General features: G+C 37.1%; 1 protein-coding gene across 3 annotated transcripts in view; it reads left to right on the forward strand.

Moving 5' to 3' along the window:
* CA10 (carbonic anhydrase 10) overlaps nt 1–20,026 on the forward strand; it is a 740,048-nt gene that overhangs the window by 151,728 nt on the left and 568,294 nt on the right. The window contains exon 2 of one of the 3 annotated variants that reach the window (XM_069067505.1): nt 11,989–12,112. The exons of the other annotated variants lie outside the window; for them this stretch is intronic. Within the exon in view, the coding sequence (XP_068923606.1) occupies nt 12,100–12,112 (13 nt within the window). The 5' untranslated portion in view covers nt 11,989–12,099. The remainder of the gene's footprint in view (nt 1–11,988; nt 12,113–20,026) is intronic. 3 annotated transcript variants of the gene reach the window in all.

The raw sequence follows: 20,026 nt of genomic DNA on the forward strand, positions 1-20,026 counted from the left end.
GTGTGTGTGTGTGTGTGTGTGTGTGTGTGTGTGTGTGTGTGTGTGTGAGTGTTTTCCTTGGATCATAATGCATGAAGTAGGAACTGTGTCAAAGCAGAGTGGCTATCAATAGCTGAGGTCTCTAGCTTTTTGTTCAGTCATTTCTGACTCTTCATGACCCATTTGGGGTTTTCTTGACAAAGATACTGGAATGGTTTGCCATTTCCTTCTCTAGAAGATGAAACTGAGGCAAACAGAATTGAATGACCTGCCTAGGGTCACCCAGCTAGTAAATGTCTAAGGCTCAGGGCACCTAGGTGATACAGTAAATAGAGTACCGGTCCTGCAGTCAGGAGGACCTGAGTTCAAATCTGGCCTCAGACATTTAACACTTACTAGTCATGTGACCTTGGGCAAGTCACTTAACCCCAATTGCCCTACATTCCCCTCTCCAAAAAGCAAAGAAAAAAATTAAAAATATCTAAGGTTGGATTTGAATTCAGGTCTTTCTGCCTCCAGGCCTAGCACTCTATCTACTGAGTCACCTAGCTGCCCTTACATCTCTAATTAATGTAGAGTAAACAGCAAGGTGTCAAGATTCACAAAGGGGGTCTTACAATTTTCTATATTCTGTTGCTCTATGGGCATAAGCATATTTTTTATGCCTAGGCATATCCCTTTAGCTAGAGAGCTCCCATTAACAATGCCTTTTTGGTAAGGGGCTTTGAGAAGTGGTAGATAGCTAACACAATAACTGAGGGAATTAGCTTCAGGATAATGAATTGAAACAATGAACCTAAACCAAAAAGGTAACATTTAAATATAAAATCCTACGTTTAGATTCAGGTAATTAATCATCTAAGGAGGCAATAAAGAAGTTCTGCATTGTAAGCAGTTCATTAAAAAAGATATGGGTTAACTCAATATGAGCCAAAGATGAGATGACATAACTATTTTTTCAAATATACATGATGTTGTAAGTTTTATTGATATTCATTCAATAAGAATTCATTAAATACCTACTATGCACCAGGCACTTTTATTCTAAAGATACAAAGACAAAAATAAAACGATCCCGGCTGTCAGGAAATAAACTCTATTAAAGGAAAAAAACCCACATTGATGGATAAATGCAAATTGCATGTAAAATCAGTGCGAAAATTTGAGGGGATGGGTTGCAACAGAAGGCCTCATGTATACAAGCCCTGAAGGAAGCTAGCAAACCCATATAGCAAAGGTGAAGGGGGGAGGACATTTCTGGTGTGGGAGTTAGCCTGTGCAAAGACTAAGAGATGGTGGCTACCATGACACATATACAGAACTTCAAGTAGGCCATTTTGTCTAGAACATGGAGTATATGAAGGGGAGATAGATATAGATATATACACACATATATGTATGTATATATACTTGTATATAGATTTATAAAATCATTATATGCATATATATAAAAATATATATTTATCATTATATGTGTATGTGTGTATCCTTAAATGATAGACCGGAACTAGATTATGAAGCCTTTAAATGTTGATTAAGTAGTTTTGTATTTGACTCAATAAACAGTAGGGATACACTGGAACATTTTTTTATTGGAGGAGGGTGACATGTCTCAGGAATATCAGCTTGGCAGCTATGTGATAGATGAATGGGAGAAAGAAAAGACTTAAGGGAGGAAGACCAATTAGTAGATTATCGTAATAATCTAGGAGAGAAATAATCATGGCCTGGACTGAATTGATAGTTATATGAATGGAGAGAAGTAGAGAGAGAAATCCTGTGGAGGTAGAATTAGCCCTTAATTGGATATAGGAAGTAGATGAGTGAGAATCAAGAATGAGCCAAAGTTCTGAATCAGGATGATTAGAGGGATGGTGGTACCCCCAATAGGAATAGGAAAGTTAAGAAAGAAGGAGTTTAGAGGGGAGCTCTGTTTTGGATGTGTTGAATTTGAGATGCCTACTGTATAGCCAAATACATGAACATATTCAGAAGGCATTTGATGGTATGGGTATAGAACTCAAAAGCAAGACTCTAACTTAGTCTGTAAGATACTTACCTAGGAATAGAGGATAGGTGAATGCATGAGAGCAGAGGAGAATTTATCTAATATCCTGCACATCTAATCTGTTGCCAAATCCTGTCCCTTTTGCCTTCTTAACATCACTCATATATGCTCCCTTCTTTCATCTCAAAGCTCTACTAATGCTGGCCCTCATCACGTCATACCCATACAATTAAAACAGAGAAGGTGTAGAGAGAGCAGAGAGCAGAGACAAAAGGACATTTTCGAGTTTGGGACATGGATGATAATCCAGCAAAGTGACTGAGAATATGTGACCAGAGGGGTAGGAGGAGGAGAACCAGGAGAGGTCAATGTCACAAAAACCCATTGGAGAAGGGAGATGGGATGGGGAAGGTTTAGCCCCAGGAGTTTCCATTTAATTCTGCCTATGGTTATGAATATAATTGAAATTTAGGATTTTCTTATCTAGGCAGATGGATGGTCCAGAATACCATTTTAAAATTCTGTTTTGGGGGAGCTTACGCTAAGTATAAGGAAACACAGGCTAAATTGAAAAGAATTATGCACCCAGTTAGATATTCTCTAACAATGGGCTTGGAATTGGAATCCCATCCCTGCACTAGAAAGTTTTTTGGTCAGTTTCAGAGCTATCCTTCCCCTCTCCCCGCTACACAAACACATCCACACTCATAGTGCAGAATTAATGGAAACAACCAAATGCATGTATCCAAGTCAAGCACTATTTTTTAAAAGGGGAGAAAGCAAGCAGTATCAAGAAACAACCTAACACATAAGCAGAGAACCAAAGAATGCTAGAGGACAGGCAAGTGATGTGGGGAGAGGTGTTAGATAAAGTTCTGTTATTCCACATGTGTCACAAAGTGTCTACTTGGGACCAGAGCTCATCCAGCAAGGGAGCCACGGGGCATTCACCATCTCTCTTCCTCTCTTCCCCTGTTCTCTTCCTTTCTCTCCACACCTCCTCTCAGCCACTATGCTCAGCATGGATGCTGTTAAACTGCTCCCCAGCACTAGGTCTTGATCTCTGATATTTTCCTTTTTTTGTCATTAGCCACTCAAGGCCCACTCTCTGCTATTTATCTTGTATGGGAGTTCTTGGCTAGGATGATGAGTCAAAAAAAACAAAACAAAACAAAAAACCTCTAAAAAAACCCTAAATGCTTAGCAAAAATTTAAACTGCTTAGTTCAGGAAGATCTCCTGCACAGCACCACCCTGCCTGAAGGGGACCCTCTAAACAGCTGCTAAAACATATTATTGCTCCCCCTTCCAACTCCACACCTTGGCTAATTGCTTATGAATCCCCACTATTTCTCCCTTGATGCCCTTTGCTCCCTTTGTAGGAACTCAGTAAAGGGATGTTGTAGCTATTCATTGTAGTAGTGGTTGTGTCTGTGTATGAACTATTATATTTAACCTGCCTCTTCCTTCATGTAATTTATTTTAACTTTTCCTTCTAGTGCAAGGTATATTTTAAAATATGCCCTGAGAGAAATAGGTTGTAGTAAATTGCAGAAGAAATTATAGCCCAATCCCTTTTTGGAGAATGAAGTCATGAAACCAAGGCAGTCTGTCATTTTCTCTGTTGATAGCTCCTTTTTTGTTGTGGGTATTTGAGTTTTGTCCCAGGGTTGGTTCTCTCACTTGAAAGAAGGCCTGAAATTATAGCTACCTTTCCAAAGCATTCATCAAACCCCAATCACAACCTAGGCCCTGCAGAGAATGGGCCAATAACTGGACCTAGGCCCCTTATGCTTGTAATCTAATTTACTAACAGGCAAGGAACAAAAAAAATAGATGGAAAGATGAGACTGACAATTAGAGAAAGAATAGATGAAAGGCTTGCAATGCATTCTTCTTTGTCAAGTCCCCTGCAAGTGACTTTCAATTATCTATTTTTGTTTCCCCTGAGAAAGGAGTACTGAGTTGGTACTTTAGAAAGTTTAGAGCATTTCTCCTTTCCCTTTTGATATATTTTGTTTTTACCTCTTTTGAATTTCCCAAAGGATCTCACTTGCGCCCCTCTAAGAGAAAATCATAAGATTATAGATTCATATCTAGAAGGGACATCAGAGACCATCTATTCCAAGTCTTTTATTTTATAGATATTTTATAGATGTAACTGAGGACCAGAATGGTTAAATAACTTTGCCAAGGTCATATAGGTAGTATCAGAAGTAGGATTTGAGCCCAGATTCTCTGTCTCCACAGCCAGCATGCTTTCCTTTACATTATATTCTCTCTTACAATCCTTTATAATAAAGAATAAAAGAGAGAAAATAAAAACAACTTAGGAAAATGAAATGGTTCATCAAATTCTGACTTTATAATTCAGAGTTACACAACCATGGTATTTGGGTCACTTTTTTGAATAATTACTAATTCATTCCCAGAATGACTGAAACAGTCACAACTCCAAATAGCATAGTGGTGCACCACTGATGCTCCAACATTGATGGTTCTAATTCTTTTCATCTTTGCCATATTTCTGTGTGTGAAGTGAACCTTGGAGTTGTTTTGATATACATTTCTCTTATTACTAGTGATCTGAGTTAATCTTACTATTAAGAGTTCGCAATTATTAGAAGGGGTGGGAACTATCTGTTATTTTCCTTTGACCATGCATTTGAAACAGCTTTTGGTTTTATCTGTTTCTGTTAGTTTCACATGTATCTCAGATAGCAGATCATTATCAGAGATATCTGATATTTTTTCCACAACAGAGCACTTGTATTATTATCCTAGTACTGTTAATGTCGTTCCTGCAAAAGTCTCTTGATTTTATGTAATCAGAATTACATATTTAATCTTGTGCGATTTATTTTTATTCCTTCTTTGGTTAATATTTAACCCCTAACCATAGTTGTGAAAGCTCTCTAACCTTGTTTTCTTCTGTTTTTGTGTGGTTTTGGTTTGACCTATTATATTCAGGTCATATGTCCATTTTGATAATTTTATTGTGTTAGGTAGTCTAAAATATTAGTGTTAACCTAATTTTCACCAAACTTCTTTGGAGTTTTGCCAGAAATTTTTGTCAGAAAAGGATTTCTCACCCAGGTAATTTATATGTAAGTTATATTAGGTTTTCAATTTTTTTAAATTTTTCCTTATTTGATCCCTTTCAATGATCTACCTTTCTATGTTTTAACTAGCACCAAATACTTTGATGATTAGTGCCTTTTGTAATATGATTTGACATCTGAAATGCTGTTTTTCCTTCATTACTACTTCCTTTCCCCCTTATTTCCCTTGAGGTCTTAGATATTTTGTTTCTCCTAATAATTTTTTCTATTATTTTGCCTAGTATTATCATTGTTGTTATGTTATCATAACCCAGGTATTAGCTCTGAATGTTCATCCTGTTACTTAATTAATTCTTTATATGCTCAAGGAATGTCTTGTAATTTTTGTTTGTTTCATGTTCAGGTCTTAATAATATCTCAGATTGGTTCCCAGATAGTTTATATATTTAAATTTTATTTTGAATAAGACTCCCCTATCATTTCTTCCTGGATTTTGTTATTACTATAAAGAAATACCATTGATTGCTGTGGCTTTATTTTGCATCCTGGAAGTATTAGCTTTTTTTTCAGACTGTCTCAGATTTTCAAAGTAAAGCATTATGATATCCACAATAAGGATAGTTTCCCTTCCTCTTTGCCTTTCATTTCTGTGTTGTGTATTATTGCTACTGCTAGCATTTCTATAGCTGTGTCAAGTAACAATAGGAAAAGGTGACATTCTTGCTTTGTTCCTATATTTATTGAGAAAACCTCTACTAATTTCTCATTGTATATGATACTATCTTTTGGTTTTAGATAGCCATCTTTTAATATATTGTTAAAAGTTTGTGTCATGTTTCCTATGCTTTGCAGGGAGGTGACACAGTAGATAGAATGGGAGGCCTGGAGTCAAAACTCCTCTTTCTGAGTTCAAATCTGGCCTCAGATTCACTAGCTATGTGACCCTGGGCAAGTCACTTAACCCTGTTTGCCTCAGTTTCCTCATCTGCAAAATGAGCTGGAAAAGGAAATGGTAAACCACTCCAGTATCTTTACTAAGAAAACTTCAAATAGGGTCATGAAGAGTTGGACATGATTGAAAAATAACTCAACAACTTTGTTGAAAACTTTTCTTGCATAGATCAATGTAATCATATGGCTTTAACTGTGTTTTTGATATGATTAATCACACAATTTATTTTGATAATGTTGAACAAACCTTTCATCTGTGGTACAAATTCATCTTTATCATAATGAATGCTTTTTCTGGTTAAATGGCTGTAGTCTTTTTTCCAAGAACTCATTTAATTTTTGGAATCAATATCCACTAATGGCATTTTGCTACAATTTTCTTTCTTTGATTCAGCTTTCCCTGGTTTAAGTATTAATAATAATATATTTGTACTATAAAAAGAATTTGGAAAAGTGTTTTCTTTTTCTTTTTTTGCAAATAACTTGTGTAGTCGTTAATTCTCTTGTAAAACCATTTGGACTGATTTTTTTTTTCATTACCACTTCCTTTAAAGATGATTCAATTCCTTTTTTGTGAGGCTAGAATATTTAAGATTTTTTTAGATAGTCTCTTAATTAGAATATTTTACATATTTGTAGATAATCCTCTATTTCATTTAAACTAATCAGTTTTTCTGGAATACACATACACACATATGTAAGGTAGATTCTGGTAATTATTTTATTTCTTCACTGTATTTTACAATTTCCTCTTTTGTGTTTATTTTGTGTTTGTTTTCTAATTTTTAAATTACATATTTAGTCTCTAATTCTTTCTTCTATTTTGTTCATGTATTTTCTTGTTTCCCACCCCTCTGGGGACTTATTTTAACTGTGTCCCAGAAATTTTGGGATGTCATTTTAGTATTATCATTATCTTTCACATACTCATTATTATTTGCATCTGTGACTTTTTTTCTTTGACTCATTGTTAGGCTGTCACTGTCTCCATTTTATGCCTATTTCTTTTATTTTCTATATTAATAAATATTTTATTACATTATGATTTGTAAATGTTATGTTTAGTATTTTTATTATTTGCATTAATACATGATTTCTCTTTATCACATAACCTGTTTTGGTAAAGGTAATATTTATGCTAAAATATATTTTTTCTTTAAGGTTCCCCCTTACAAAAATGCTATGTCTTTCAAGCTCTAAATCTTGTAACCGTTGTTCAGAATTATATCTTGCTTAATTCTGTTGATTTCTTCATGCAGTAGCTTTTTAATTTTACTTAATCAAAATTGTCCAGATTATCCTTCATGACCACTATTTTTTGTTCAGAATTTTCCCACTAGCTATAATTGTGCAAAATATCTCTTTCCATTCTTGGTTTCTCTCCGTCTCTCTATTTCTCTCTCTGTCTCTCTCTGTCTCTGTCTTTCTGTCTCTCTGTCTCTGTCTCTCTGTCTCTCTCACTCTCTCTCTCCCCTACTCCCCAACATTTTTGGAAATTGATGAGATCTTTTATATTTAGTTCATCTACCTATATGGACTTTATTTTGATTTATTCTGTAACATATTGATCTAAAACTACTTTTTGTGCTGAACTGCTTTCTAATTTTCCCAGCAGTTTTTGTGGAATAAGGTATAATCATTATTCCTGTAGTTATCATACTTAGGTTTATTTAACATTAGGCCACTATGATCATCTGTTGTATTCCCTTTTTTATTAGATCAGCTAATGGTTTGTTTATTAGTCTTAAGAAAAAAAATTCTAGTTTTATTTATCATCTCAATAGTTCATCTTCAATTTTATCTTATTTGTTTTTAGAATTTAAATTTTGTACATATTTGGAACTTTTAATATTAGTAGATTTGAGGGGGTTAAGATTCATGTTCAACTAATCAATCTTTTCTTTCTCATTTTTTATTTAGGAAAAAACAAATTTGTCTTATGATTTAATTGTATTATCTATAAAATATGCTTAATAATTTTTATTTTTTCTAAAATACATGATGAATTTCTTCACATAACCATTTAAAACAATTTTCCAGTGAGTGGTGAAGTGATATGAAACGGTCCTCTCTAACAGTTAGAAGCAGTCAGTCAGTCAACAAGCATTTATTAAATATTTCTGTGTGTCAGGTAGCATGCTAAGTTCTGGGAATACAAATACAAGATAAAAGAAAGTTTCTGCTGACAGGGCAGTTAAATTCTAATTGGGAAGACAACTCAAAAAATCAAGCTGAAAAGGGGAGGAGGTGCCTGGCATAAAGGCATGAGGAGTACACCTATTGGGAAATGAATAGTTGGCTGATCAGAGTACTCTCCTTAAACAAAGGTTTTGGGCATAGCCCTATGTCTTTCAGTTAACGGGACAATGATTCTGAAGTGTGAGTTCCAAGACTGAAGCATCTTCCTGGATGTAAAGGTTTCTGGGTATGCAAGAGTGTGGGAAAAAAAAGCAGCTTTCCTATGAATATCACACATCATTAGCAAGGCTTCACAACTTCAATACCTTAACTTGAGGAAGGAAGTTTCTTTGAGGATTCTGTAAGTTATATTTAAGAGTTAGGTCCCTTGAGCTAGTTAGAGCAAACCATTGTTTTCCCCAGCATGTCAAAAGGTAGCAAAGATAATTTATTTATTTTTAGTTAGCATTCTATTGGGAACTGTCAAGGAAGTTGCCATATGAAATACACTGCTAATAAATGATGACTGTCTTTGGGGACAAAAAAAAAGTGATATTGATAGACTTCAGTTACCATGGTAATATTTTTCAGCCTAAAAATGTCATTTCAGCCCCTTTTATTCTTAGACATTCCAGGTAATGTTGTTGGATTAGCTTTAACTCACTCTCAAACCCAGGCTATTTTTTGCCTGTCTGATCCAACCAAATCCAATCAAATAAACTTTTAAATACCTAGTATATATAAGGCACCATGCTAGGTGTCAACTATAATAAGATAAAATGGAAAGCAAAACAAAAATAGTCTCTACCCTCCAGGATCAACTTCTGTTATTTAAAGATTGGGACATGGTGGAACCTTAAATATGAGCTTTCTTCCTGGTATTGGTATGATATCTGTGTTGGGTCTTCAAAATTAGGAATAGAAATGAAAATAGCTTATTCATTTGTATTTGTGTATGAGTATGTGTGGAGGGGGGCTAGAAATATGTCTGTTGCTCTGTCAGGTTGTTTTCAAAGGAATCAGACTCCTGCATAAACTAAGTTACTGATTTAAAAAAAAAATCTATGTCTAGAGGTTAGTCCATTAGAAATGTTTTTCTTTTAAATGGGTAGAAATTATGAAATACAATTGATATCGCTTGACTTATTTTTTTAGTCATTAATTTGACAAATGTTTATTAAACTCCTGTTAGTAAAATATATTATGCTAGGCACTGGAGGAAATACAAAAGAGAAATAAAACATAGTCCCCTCCCTCAAGGAGATTATAATCTAGTAGAGGAAGATAATTCACATAGAGATGAAATAATACAACTGCTAATATCATCTAATTTATCAAACCTTTATTAGCCTCCTACTGGAATGGCATTGTTCATAAAATATTATGAGATCAAATGAAGAAACAATCACCACCTGCTGTGTGGGATGAGGTAATGCTTCAAAGAAGAGGTGACATTTCAGTAAGGCCTTGAAAAATGGACAGGAGGTCAATAGAAGAGGTGATGGGGTGTGAGCAATATAGGGAGCAACAAAAGTGCGGTGGCAGGAAAATATAGGAAATCTTGCTTAAGAGATGGAGTACTTTGGGTGATGTAGAGGGGAATTTTTATTCTCATTCCACAAAATTCAAGAATAAATATTAATTAAGGATTTTTTTGTTTTAAATTTGAATGAGTAAAGAGCCATTGTTGTGATGATAAAACCATTTTGCTGGTGGCAGTATGCTCTGCACAAAGCCAAAAGAATTATACCTGAGCCACCAATGTGTCTTTATGGCATTATTTTCTGAAACACAGACTTCAGAAGAGAGCAAGTCTTTGGATCCTTTACAAGGGGAGTTCATTTATTAAAGTACCAAACTTCCATACCTCTAGAATTACCTAACCCATGAGGATGCATTCATTTATTTACGCAAAAGTATTTATTAAAGTGCTCACTATGTGCCAGTCATTTTGCTAAGAGTTTGTGATACAAAGGAAAAAATGAAATCATCCTCAAGCTCGCATTCTATGGGAAGTAAAACAACAAAGACATACAATTAAGTACAAACTACATGTGAAGTAAGTTTTTGGTGGTGTCCAACCCCCTCATTTTACAGAGGAGGAAACTGAGGTATGGAGATGTAAAGTGATTTGCCCAGGAACACACAGCTGGGAGGTATCTGTGGCAGGATTTAAGCCCAGGTCTTCCTGCCTCCAAACTAGTGTCCAGCCACTACACCATCTTGTCTCTCCTCTTCTTATAAATTCCTGAGAAAGAGTGTAATGGAAATGCAAATTTAAAGATCTTCCCTGCCCCTAGGCTAAAGTGCACCTGGAGCCTGGGGTGGGAGGCTTGTTTTTCAGTAGATACTTTTTGATTGGCCAGTGGGTCAAGAGGGTTGTTACATTCTCTGAGCCAGGAGAAGGCTATATAAACCCTGATTTGAGGCTTTGTTTGGGGGCTCACTTTGAGAAGTGTTGTGTGATTTGATCAGATGAGACTCTGGGAAGCCATTGTTGAGAGCCCCCGGCTTTAAAAGACCCAGATGTTGATTTGGTATGGATATGATGGTTGGACAGTTTGGAAAACTGTCTACTTGATCTGTTTTTCTGTCTTGATAATTCTGTCTGTATACTCTGAAATTCAGGGTGCTGACCTTTTTCCCCCGAACTATGTAAATGATTCATATTTGACTGATTAAAGTAAGCTTGTTAACCCATTTTGAGTTGCTTTCCTTTATCAAAGCAAATCTAAGAACCTGTGTTGGCAAGGACTCTGGGGATGCTGGGGTGCTTGCTGCTACAAAGAGTTAAAAAAAAAACTAGAGACAATGGGAATGCCATAGGACAGGTATACAGCCCCTCATCTTGCCTGAGGATTAAAGCTGAGGTTGTTGGTGCCCTGGGACTGAGATGATTCTAGAGGAGTGAGTCATGTTTGAGGTACTCACCTCAGCCAGGTAAACATGGCCTTGGGAATTACTCTTCACCTCTCACAAGCCCAACACGCTGGGCACAAAAGAGTCTTTGTTCTTACCCTTGTGTAATAGTGATGCTCTGGGCCACAGAGATCTGGTCCTGTCCTCAGTCGCTTATAACTGAAGATAAAGTCATGAATATAGACAGGTGTTCAGGTCACCTGGAGAACAAAATTTCATTAAGATATGAAGGGATTACATTCAAGCATCCTAGACAGGAATTCATCTTTTGGATCAGAAAGCAATAGAACTGGCTATGAGATGCAGGAAGTTGGTGGGAGAGGGCACAAGCATTTAATAGACAGCTATTGTGTGCCAGATACTTGCTAAGTGCTTTAATGATTTCTCATTTGATTCTCACCACAGTCCTGGGAGGTGAGTGCTATTATGATTCCCATTTTATATTTCAGGAAACTGAGGAAGACAGAAATTATATGATTTGCTGAGGGTCAGAGAGCTACCGTGTTTCCCCGATAATAAGACCTATCCTAAAAATAAGCCCTCCCCTTACTGTGTAAGATTCCTCTAAAATAAGCCCTCCCCCGAAAATAAGCCCTATTGAGATTGCTACTGTAAGTGAAGGTGATCCCCTGCGCGCTCCGAGCTGCATCCAATCAGAGCTGCAGCAGTGAGCACGTCATCCTGTTCTTCCCCAGTGATTGGCTTGCTGGCGCCATTGAGAGCAGTGCCTCGGAGGAGAGCTGAGGCAGTACAACATAAGCCCTCCCCTGAAAATAAGCCTTCTGGTGTTTTTCTTTCCAAAAAATTTTAATAAGACAGTGTTTTATTATCGGGGAAACATGGTAGTAGGTGTCTGAGTTTGCATTTCAATTAAGATTCTTCCTGACTCCAGGCCCAGCGCTCTATCCAATGTGCCACTTAGGGGAGATAAAGAAATCATCACTATGACTGGTAGTAGCTTGAGGACCACTCTCAAAATCTGAGAAAACTTCAGCTCTTCCAAATGGGGCCCAAAGGTAAGAAACTAATCAACCTTTTTGCCTGATATGTTCAACCACTCTTCTGGATCATTCAAATCCTTTTGTACAGAGAGTATTAGGGTGGTATTTGTCCCCACAATAGCGGCAGGGTGGGAAATGGAAGGAGGCACAGGATTGGGGGACAGTTAATACCCTCAGTTTTAATAATGGCTCTGATAACTTACTACCCATATGAACATTGACAAGTCATTTCCCCTTCCCTTCTTCACCTCTTTCCTCATCTGTTAAAGGAAATTAGACTAAATGATTATTCTAAGGCTCCCTGCCAGCTCTAAATCCTGTGATAATATAAATGTGTCTGTGACTCCTATAGGATTCATTTCCATTTTGTGAGTATAGAACTCTAAGGAAGAGAAAGATGAAGGTTCATAGTATCAGATCCAGAGGCAGAAGGAACCTTAGAAAGATGTTGGTCCTTCATTTTACAAATGTGGACTTTGACTTAGTGATTTACCCAAGTTAACACAGAGTAAGTATTCAAATCACTATTTGAATCCAGGACCTCTGAATTCAGAGCCAGTGTTCTTTCCCTTTATTAAGCACCCTCTATATAAAAAGCACCCTACTATCTCCTGAGAGGTGTGCACAAAGTGAGTTAGTCATATAGACTAAAATACAATGCACCCTCATCTCTTTTCCACCCCTTATTCTCCCCATCCAGTACAGTTACAATATTAGTAGCCAGTATTTACAAAGCACTTTAAGGTTTGCAAGGCACTTTAAAAATATCATCTCAAGGGGAGACTAGTTGGCACAGTGAATAGAGCACTGGTCCTGGAGTCAGGAGGACCTGAGTTCAAATCCAGCTTCAGACACTCAACACTTACTAGCCATGTGACCTTGGGCAAGTCACTTAACCCCAATTGCCCTGCCTTCCCCCCTCCAAAAAAAGCAAAAAAAAAAATCTCATTTCATCCTCAAGACAACCCTGCCTGTTTTACAGGGATCCAGAAGGTAAATGACTTACCCAGAGTTCTGCAGCTAGGAGGTGTCTGAGGTTAGATTCGAACTCAGGTCTTATACATTCCAGTTCAGTACTCTCTCCACTGCACCATTCAGCTACTGTGGTAATAGAATTTGATGGCTCTGGAATTGGAGGATTTGAGTTTGAATCCTACCTGACATGATCTATGTGACTGTGGGCACACAGTGCCCCACTTTCCTGATTCTTAATTTTGTCAACTATAAATTAAGAGATTGAATTAGATGGCCTCAGCTCTAGAATGACAGTCCAACAACCCCTCCATCTGGGTCTCTACTTTCAGCTAGTAAAATGGAAATGTATATTAGTATATCACTCAGGACCCAAGAGCTTTCAAATTGAGACATCTGTTTCAGTTAATATGATACAAAGAACCCTGGAAAGGGAGTCTGGTGGCATAGATTCCAGTCTTGCTTCTGTTCCCAAACAGTCATATAGCCTTACTAATTCATGTCACCTCTATGGACCTCAGTTTTTTCTTTTGTCAAATGAAGGAGTAGGACTAAACATTCTTCTTTTTATTTTCTTTTTGGAGGGGGGAAGGCAGGGCAATTGGGGTTAAGTGACTTGCCCAAGGTCACACAACTAGTAAGTGTTAAGTGTCTGAGGCCAGATTGGAACTCACTGCGCCACCTGGCCACCCTTAAATATTCCATAAGGTCCCTTCTGGATTGTGGAATTCAAGCATGGAGGGCCACATGCAGAGAACCTGTTCTGTATCAGTACCTTCTTCATGAATGAATTAGTATGGTCACTTCTTGACTTATGTCACTCAAGAGGACCCAGGGAAGAGAAATATGACCTCCATCACAGTGTTGGGAAGATAGAGACTGGGATGTGAATGAAGCCCAGCCTTCTTTTCCTCAGAGCTGCTGAGAGCCTTTCAGTGCAGGAATCCTTTGGTGATATTTAAATATGCCTTGACACGGTGCCATAGGAACAAAGCAGTTCCCTTTGTCATCTGAACATTCATTTTTTATCACCCCTTCCTGTCCAGAGGGGATACTCTGAATCCAGACTCCTTCTCACTTCATTTCTTTAATGTTATCCAACTGTGTTGCAACTCATCGTTAAGACAGAAAGGTCAACAGGCCCTAGTGCATGATCTTTAAAAAGGCTGATAATGTCAAGATAAATGCATCCTCTTAAATCTGTTTTTAAAGGCCAGAATCATTCATGCATTGCTGGGAGAGGATAATGACATCAAAATTATTACCACAAGTCAGTCACAGAGCTCATGTAATGCAGCAGAGCTCCTTGGTGCAGCTGGACAGAAACCTATGTTATCAGACCTTGTTTCCCTGCTTTGTTTGGATTTGGTTTTAGGTTATGAAGATCAAATGGTTGCTCTGCATACAGTAGGAAGACAATGTGTGTGGAGCAGAAATGATCAGAAGAAATGCTACTCAATTAAAAACTCTCTTTGATTTTTCATTAGAGTAAGAAAGAAATTATCAAATCCCATTCCCCTTCAAATCATAAATTACACTGAGTCCTAGAATTTAACATCAAGAAGTTATCATCAGGGGCAGCTAGGTGGCACAGTGAACAGTGCACCGGCCCTGGAGTCAGGAGGACTTGAGTTCAAATTTGCCCTCAGACACTTGACACACTAACTATATGACCTTGGGCAAGTCACTTAACCCCAATTGCCTTGCCTTGCCCCCTCCAAAAGAAAGTTGTCTTCATTTAAAAAAAATAGTAATTCAACTAACATTTATTAAATCCATACCAGGAACTTAGCATTCTGCTGTCTCTTGAGGGATATGCAAAGATAAATAGTGATAATAGCTAACCCATAATTTTTTTTTTATAATTTACAAAGAACTCTCATCTGTCTGTCTGTCTCTGTCTCTTTGTCTCTGTCCTTCTGTCTCTCTGTCTCTCCCTTTCTCTGTGTGTCTTTGTCTTTGTCTCTATCTTTCTCTATGTAATAGAAATATAATGCATATATTATATGTATGTATGTAAATGTATATAGTATCCTAAAAGTCTTATTGCATTATTAAACTATTAAAGTTTAATGCTGTACTGAGACTTTTCAGACATTTTTTATTTTATGTACACATGTTTGCATGTGGAAAACATGCAATATGTACATGTATGTCTATGTATAAAATATGCTATATGTGTGTCTTTAAAACTTCATTTGAACCTCCTGACAGACTTGCGAGGGGCATATTACAACTCTTATTTCCCTCATTTTCCATATGAATAACCTGAGACTTTAGAGATGTTAAGAGATCAACTCCTTATTCCAAAGGTAAATGTTGGAAGCAGGATTTGGACATTGGCCTATGCTGGCTCTAGGTTTTAACACTCTCTCCACAATCTCCTGTAGTCTTTGTCCTTAAGGAACTTATAGTCAGGCAAAATGATTATAGTTACTTTTGAAACAAAGAGCTCAGTCCGGTGCAGTTAAAGGCATATGTGAGCTTTGATTATAATTTCTCTCAAATGGAGGGGAGAAACATATAGGTGCTTTGTTGTTCATCAGCTGCATGTGACTCTTCATGGTTTTCTTGGCAAAGATACTGGAGTGGTTTGCTATTTCTTTTCTCCAGTGTGTACCCAATTTATAGATGAGAAACTGAGACAGGTGTTAAATGACTTGCCCAAGGTCACATAGCTAGTAAGTGTATGAGGTCAGATTTGAACTCAGAGTTTCTTGACTCCAAGCCCAGTGCCCTATCCACTGCACTACCTAGCTGCCCCACATTAGGGCTTACTTTATGCCAAACCACTTTATTAAATGCTAGGAATGAATATAGAAAAGCAAAACAGACTCTTTTCACAGAGGTCACATTCTAGTGGGGAGAGATGACATGTATAGGAGAATCAAACTGCAATTTTGGTGGTCCTTAGGCAGCATTATCAGGGCAAATGGCAAGACTCAGGAATCTTTTAGTTTATTAGCCATCCATCTTCTCCCCTCCCCTGCCAGCCAACTCCACTATTTCATGCAAAGAATACCCAGTACCCATTATCTGCTGAATAAAGTACAGGCTCCAAGGTTTTCCACTATTTGGCCCCCAATTCTGGCTTTACCTCCCTTTCGTAAACCCAATACACCAGCTATCCTGCATTACACCTCTATTCCCCACATGTAATACTCCCCCTTTCCTGCTTATCCTAATTTATTTAATTACTACACATCCTAAGGTTAAATAAAATGGCATTCCTGGTGGTACCACTGGAAATGCTCCCTACACTCTCTGAATTCCATTAACACTTGAAAAAAACAACTCCCTCTCAGAAAATTTCTTTTTTATGCACTTTAGGGCCCAGCCAAGGTGTTTCAAGCAAAATCTGCCACCATGCTTAAATCTATTCCCTCCTTATATCTACTTTTCAGAATCTTTACCTTCCTCAAAAACTCAGACAACCTCCTCCAAGGTTTTCCTAATTCCCTTTCTCTCTCCCCATTATATCTTCTGCTTCAAATTACTTTTTATTTTCTCAACATCATAGGGAATCATAGGATCATAGATTTAGAACTATTAGAGATCATTTGATACAACCCAAACCCTTCATTTAACATGTGAGGAAATAAGACTCAGAAAATAAGTGATTTACTGAAGGTCACACAGTTATCAAAATCACATAATTTCAGAACTGGAAGGGACCTCAGTAACAATGTGTATTTTAAAAAGAATCCCTTCAACAATACACTGTAAAGGCATTCAACCATCCTTTTCTTAATGCCTCTAATAGGGGAGGGGGACATATCACTTCCCAAGGTAGCCCCTTCCATTTCTGTCTGATTTCAATTAAGAAGACTTTTCCAACATTGATTATAAACTTACCTCTTTATAGCTTCCATCAGTTATAGTTCTACTCTCTGAGATCAAGTAAAACAAGTCTAGAATTCTTACAGGTGACAGCCCTTCAGATTCTTGAGGCCACCTCTTATGTACATCCTAAGTCTTCTCTTTTCCAGGCTAACCACTGATTCCTTCAGTCTTTACATGGATATTAACTTGTCTGTGTATATCTCCAGCTCTGCAGAATAATGTAAGCTCCTTGAGGGCAGAGGGTACTTTCATTTTTGCTTTTGTGTCCTCAGCACCTAGCTTGTTCCCTTGCACATAGTAGGGTACATTGAATTGATTTGTTGAACTTTAACATTCCCTCACTTGTCAATATATCTTACATAAAATATTTATGTACATATCTTAAGAAGTACATAGCCTAGATGGGTCATAGCATATTACTAATGATGATTTGCACATAAGATATAGTATCAAAGAAGACATCAAGGGTGCATATAACCATAAAATGCTGGGCACCAAAGAGACATTGGACTTGAGAAGCAGAAAGAGATGTATCTGTTTAGACACAGCCAATGGACACACTCATTCGACTTGACTAGTCATATTTGTTACAAGGGGTTTGTTTTTCTTTTTTGTTCAATTTGGGAGGGGGGTGAGAGGGACAGGGAGGCTAGGGATAAGGTAGCCAAAAGAAAACTGAAGAGAAAAAAAAAAGAGAGGGGAGTAGAGGAGAAACAAGTGAAGGGGAAGGGAGGGAAAGGGAGCAAAGGGAATGAAAGGAAATGGAAGGCAACAGAAGGAAAAGGAGTCATTAAAGTATCTGTAAATGCAGAGACAAGAACAAAAGAAAGACCAGAAAGATTGACATATAGGCAGAATGGTTTTGAAAAATTACATGTTGAATGCATTATATTTATAATATTTAAACAGAAAAGAAGGTATTATATTTATGAAATTTTAGAGAAAAGCAAATTGTACATAATAGAGAGTCATAATTCAATGTACAATCCTTTTTTCCTCTTTTCTACTAGGTATATGGAAAAGTCTATTTGGTATTAGTTAAGTTCAGAAGAAAAATACTTTGAAAACTTTATCAGTCAGCTATATAGTGAGAGTGATAGATAGCAGGAGAATAGTAAGATTCAACATGTTTGTGGTATCCACAAATATTGAATGATTCAGAGGAAGACCTCTAGTGCATTGGGTGAATTCTCTACAGTTGATGAGAGGGAGAGGTGTGTGTGGCATGCACAAGAATTAGCAACTGCATTTAATGAAAAGAGGTTGATGGATTACAATTTGTGTGGAGGAAATATATGTATACATGTGTGTGTATGCATGTATATATAAAATGTATACATGTATAGATAGAAGTACATATTATATCATCTACCAGGATATACCTATACCTATACATATATGTACACACATAAAATACACATATGTGTGTATAAATATGTGCGTGCATGCATACATGCCAGTGGATCACAGATCCTTTGAAGTACTGAAATATCAATTTCTTACCAGTTCTTATCATAGTGCCTGGCACATAGTAAACTTTTAATAAATGTTTGTTGATTAAGTGACTGATTACCACATATACGTACATAAATATATATATATATGTATGCACACATCTCTCTACATATATACATATACATATACATACACCTGCTATACTATTACCATTGAGAGAGGAGGGACCATGCTTTATCTGGCCTTGTGCTCTCAAGAGTACCTGACACTATGACTTCCACATAATAGGGACTGAATACATATTTAAAAAATATATATATATATATACATACATATATATATATATATGTATATATATCAATAGTTGTCTGTAAGCTTCAAAGTTCTGAGCAGCTGTTTGGGAGTGACTAGAATGGATAACCTGAGGGAACAATAAAACTACCTTCAAAATACTTTAAAAATAGGTTATGTTATTGTTCAGAAGCAGGGTAATGATGTAATAACCTCTCCAGATCCCTTCTGTTCCTTTGCTTCTGTTAATGCCAGATGCCCTTTGAAAGAAATAAGAAGAAATTCAAGCAATTTAGTAAGCAACAGCAACAATAAAAATATAACAACAAACCCTTGGTTGAGTTATTTCCTCCACTGACTGACCTCCATCTTGAAACTTGTCCCCCAGTGGAAAAACTGGGGGACAAAAATGTGCTAGAATGATTGGACCACTGGGGTGCTTCATAGTTGCTGAGTGCTGAAATGGAGGGAGATTGGGAAACATAGCCAAGCCATTCTTATTGTTCAGTCTTTAGTCATGTCCAGCTCTTCATAACTACATTTGGGGTTTCCATAGCAGAGATACTGGAGTAGTTTCCCATTTCCTTCTCTAACCTATTTTATAAGTGAGGAAACTGAGGCAAACAGGCTTAAGTGACTTTCCCAGAATCATATAATTATTAAGTGTCTGAGACTGGATTTGAACTCAGGTCTTTCTGACTCCAGGCATGGTATTCTATCCACTACATCACCAAGCTATCCCCTAACCAGGGCATTAAGCTCCTTCTATTTTTTGAGTGGTGAGAGAAAGTCCTCCAGAAGTGGAGATGTGAGCATGCCAATAAGAATGAGAAAATAGGCCTGAATTTCTTAGTGACCCTTCAAGCACAGGGTCCTGTCCTGCAACTTCCCAGCTAAATGAGCCATGGGCTATGTTACGGAAGCCCATGAGGGATGCTCTAAGTAGCTTTATCTCAATGCCAGCTAACCAAGGCCTAAATCTAACATCCTTCCAATTCTAAATCTGTGATTTGATGATACTATGATTTTGCCTCCGGCTTTTGTCATCTCTAATGCAGTTGCTTCAAGTACCCAAGTTAGTTCTTCATTCCATTTCCTTAATGCATACATTTTTTTTTCTTGCATTGTATTTCAAGGCTCCTAGCAGAAAGAGCCAGGAGAGGGCAAAGCAAAAGGGAAGTATTTGTGAGCTCTGGGTGGGGCATCTCTAGCCACTTTCTCAGGCCTACTCAGGAAGTTCAGAAATATCTTTCTGGTTCAAGATTTGTGTCCTTAAAATGTTTATGTGAATCATACAATTTGAGAGCTGGAAAGGTACCTTTTAGATATCCCAAAGACCAAACCTTTGACTCCATTTCTTTATATAGA

Source organism: Petaurus breviceps, unplaced genomic scaffold (genome assembly GCF_028583685.1).
Source record: "Petaurus breviceps papuanus isolate PSGF00001 unplaced genomic scaffold, PetGlider_PUasm1.0 90750, whole genome shotgun sequence".
Taxonomy (NCBI): Eukaryota; Metazoa; Chordata; class Mammalia; order Diprotodontia; family Petauridae; genus Petaurus; species Petaurus breviceps.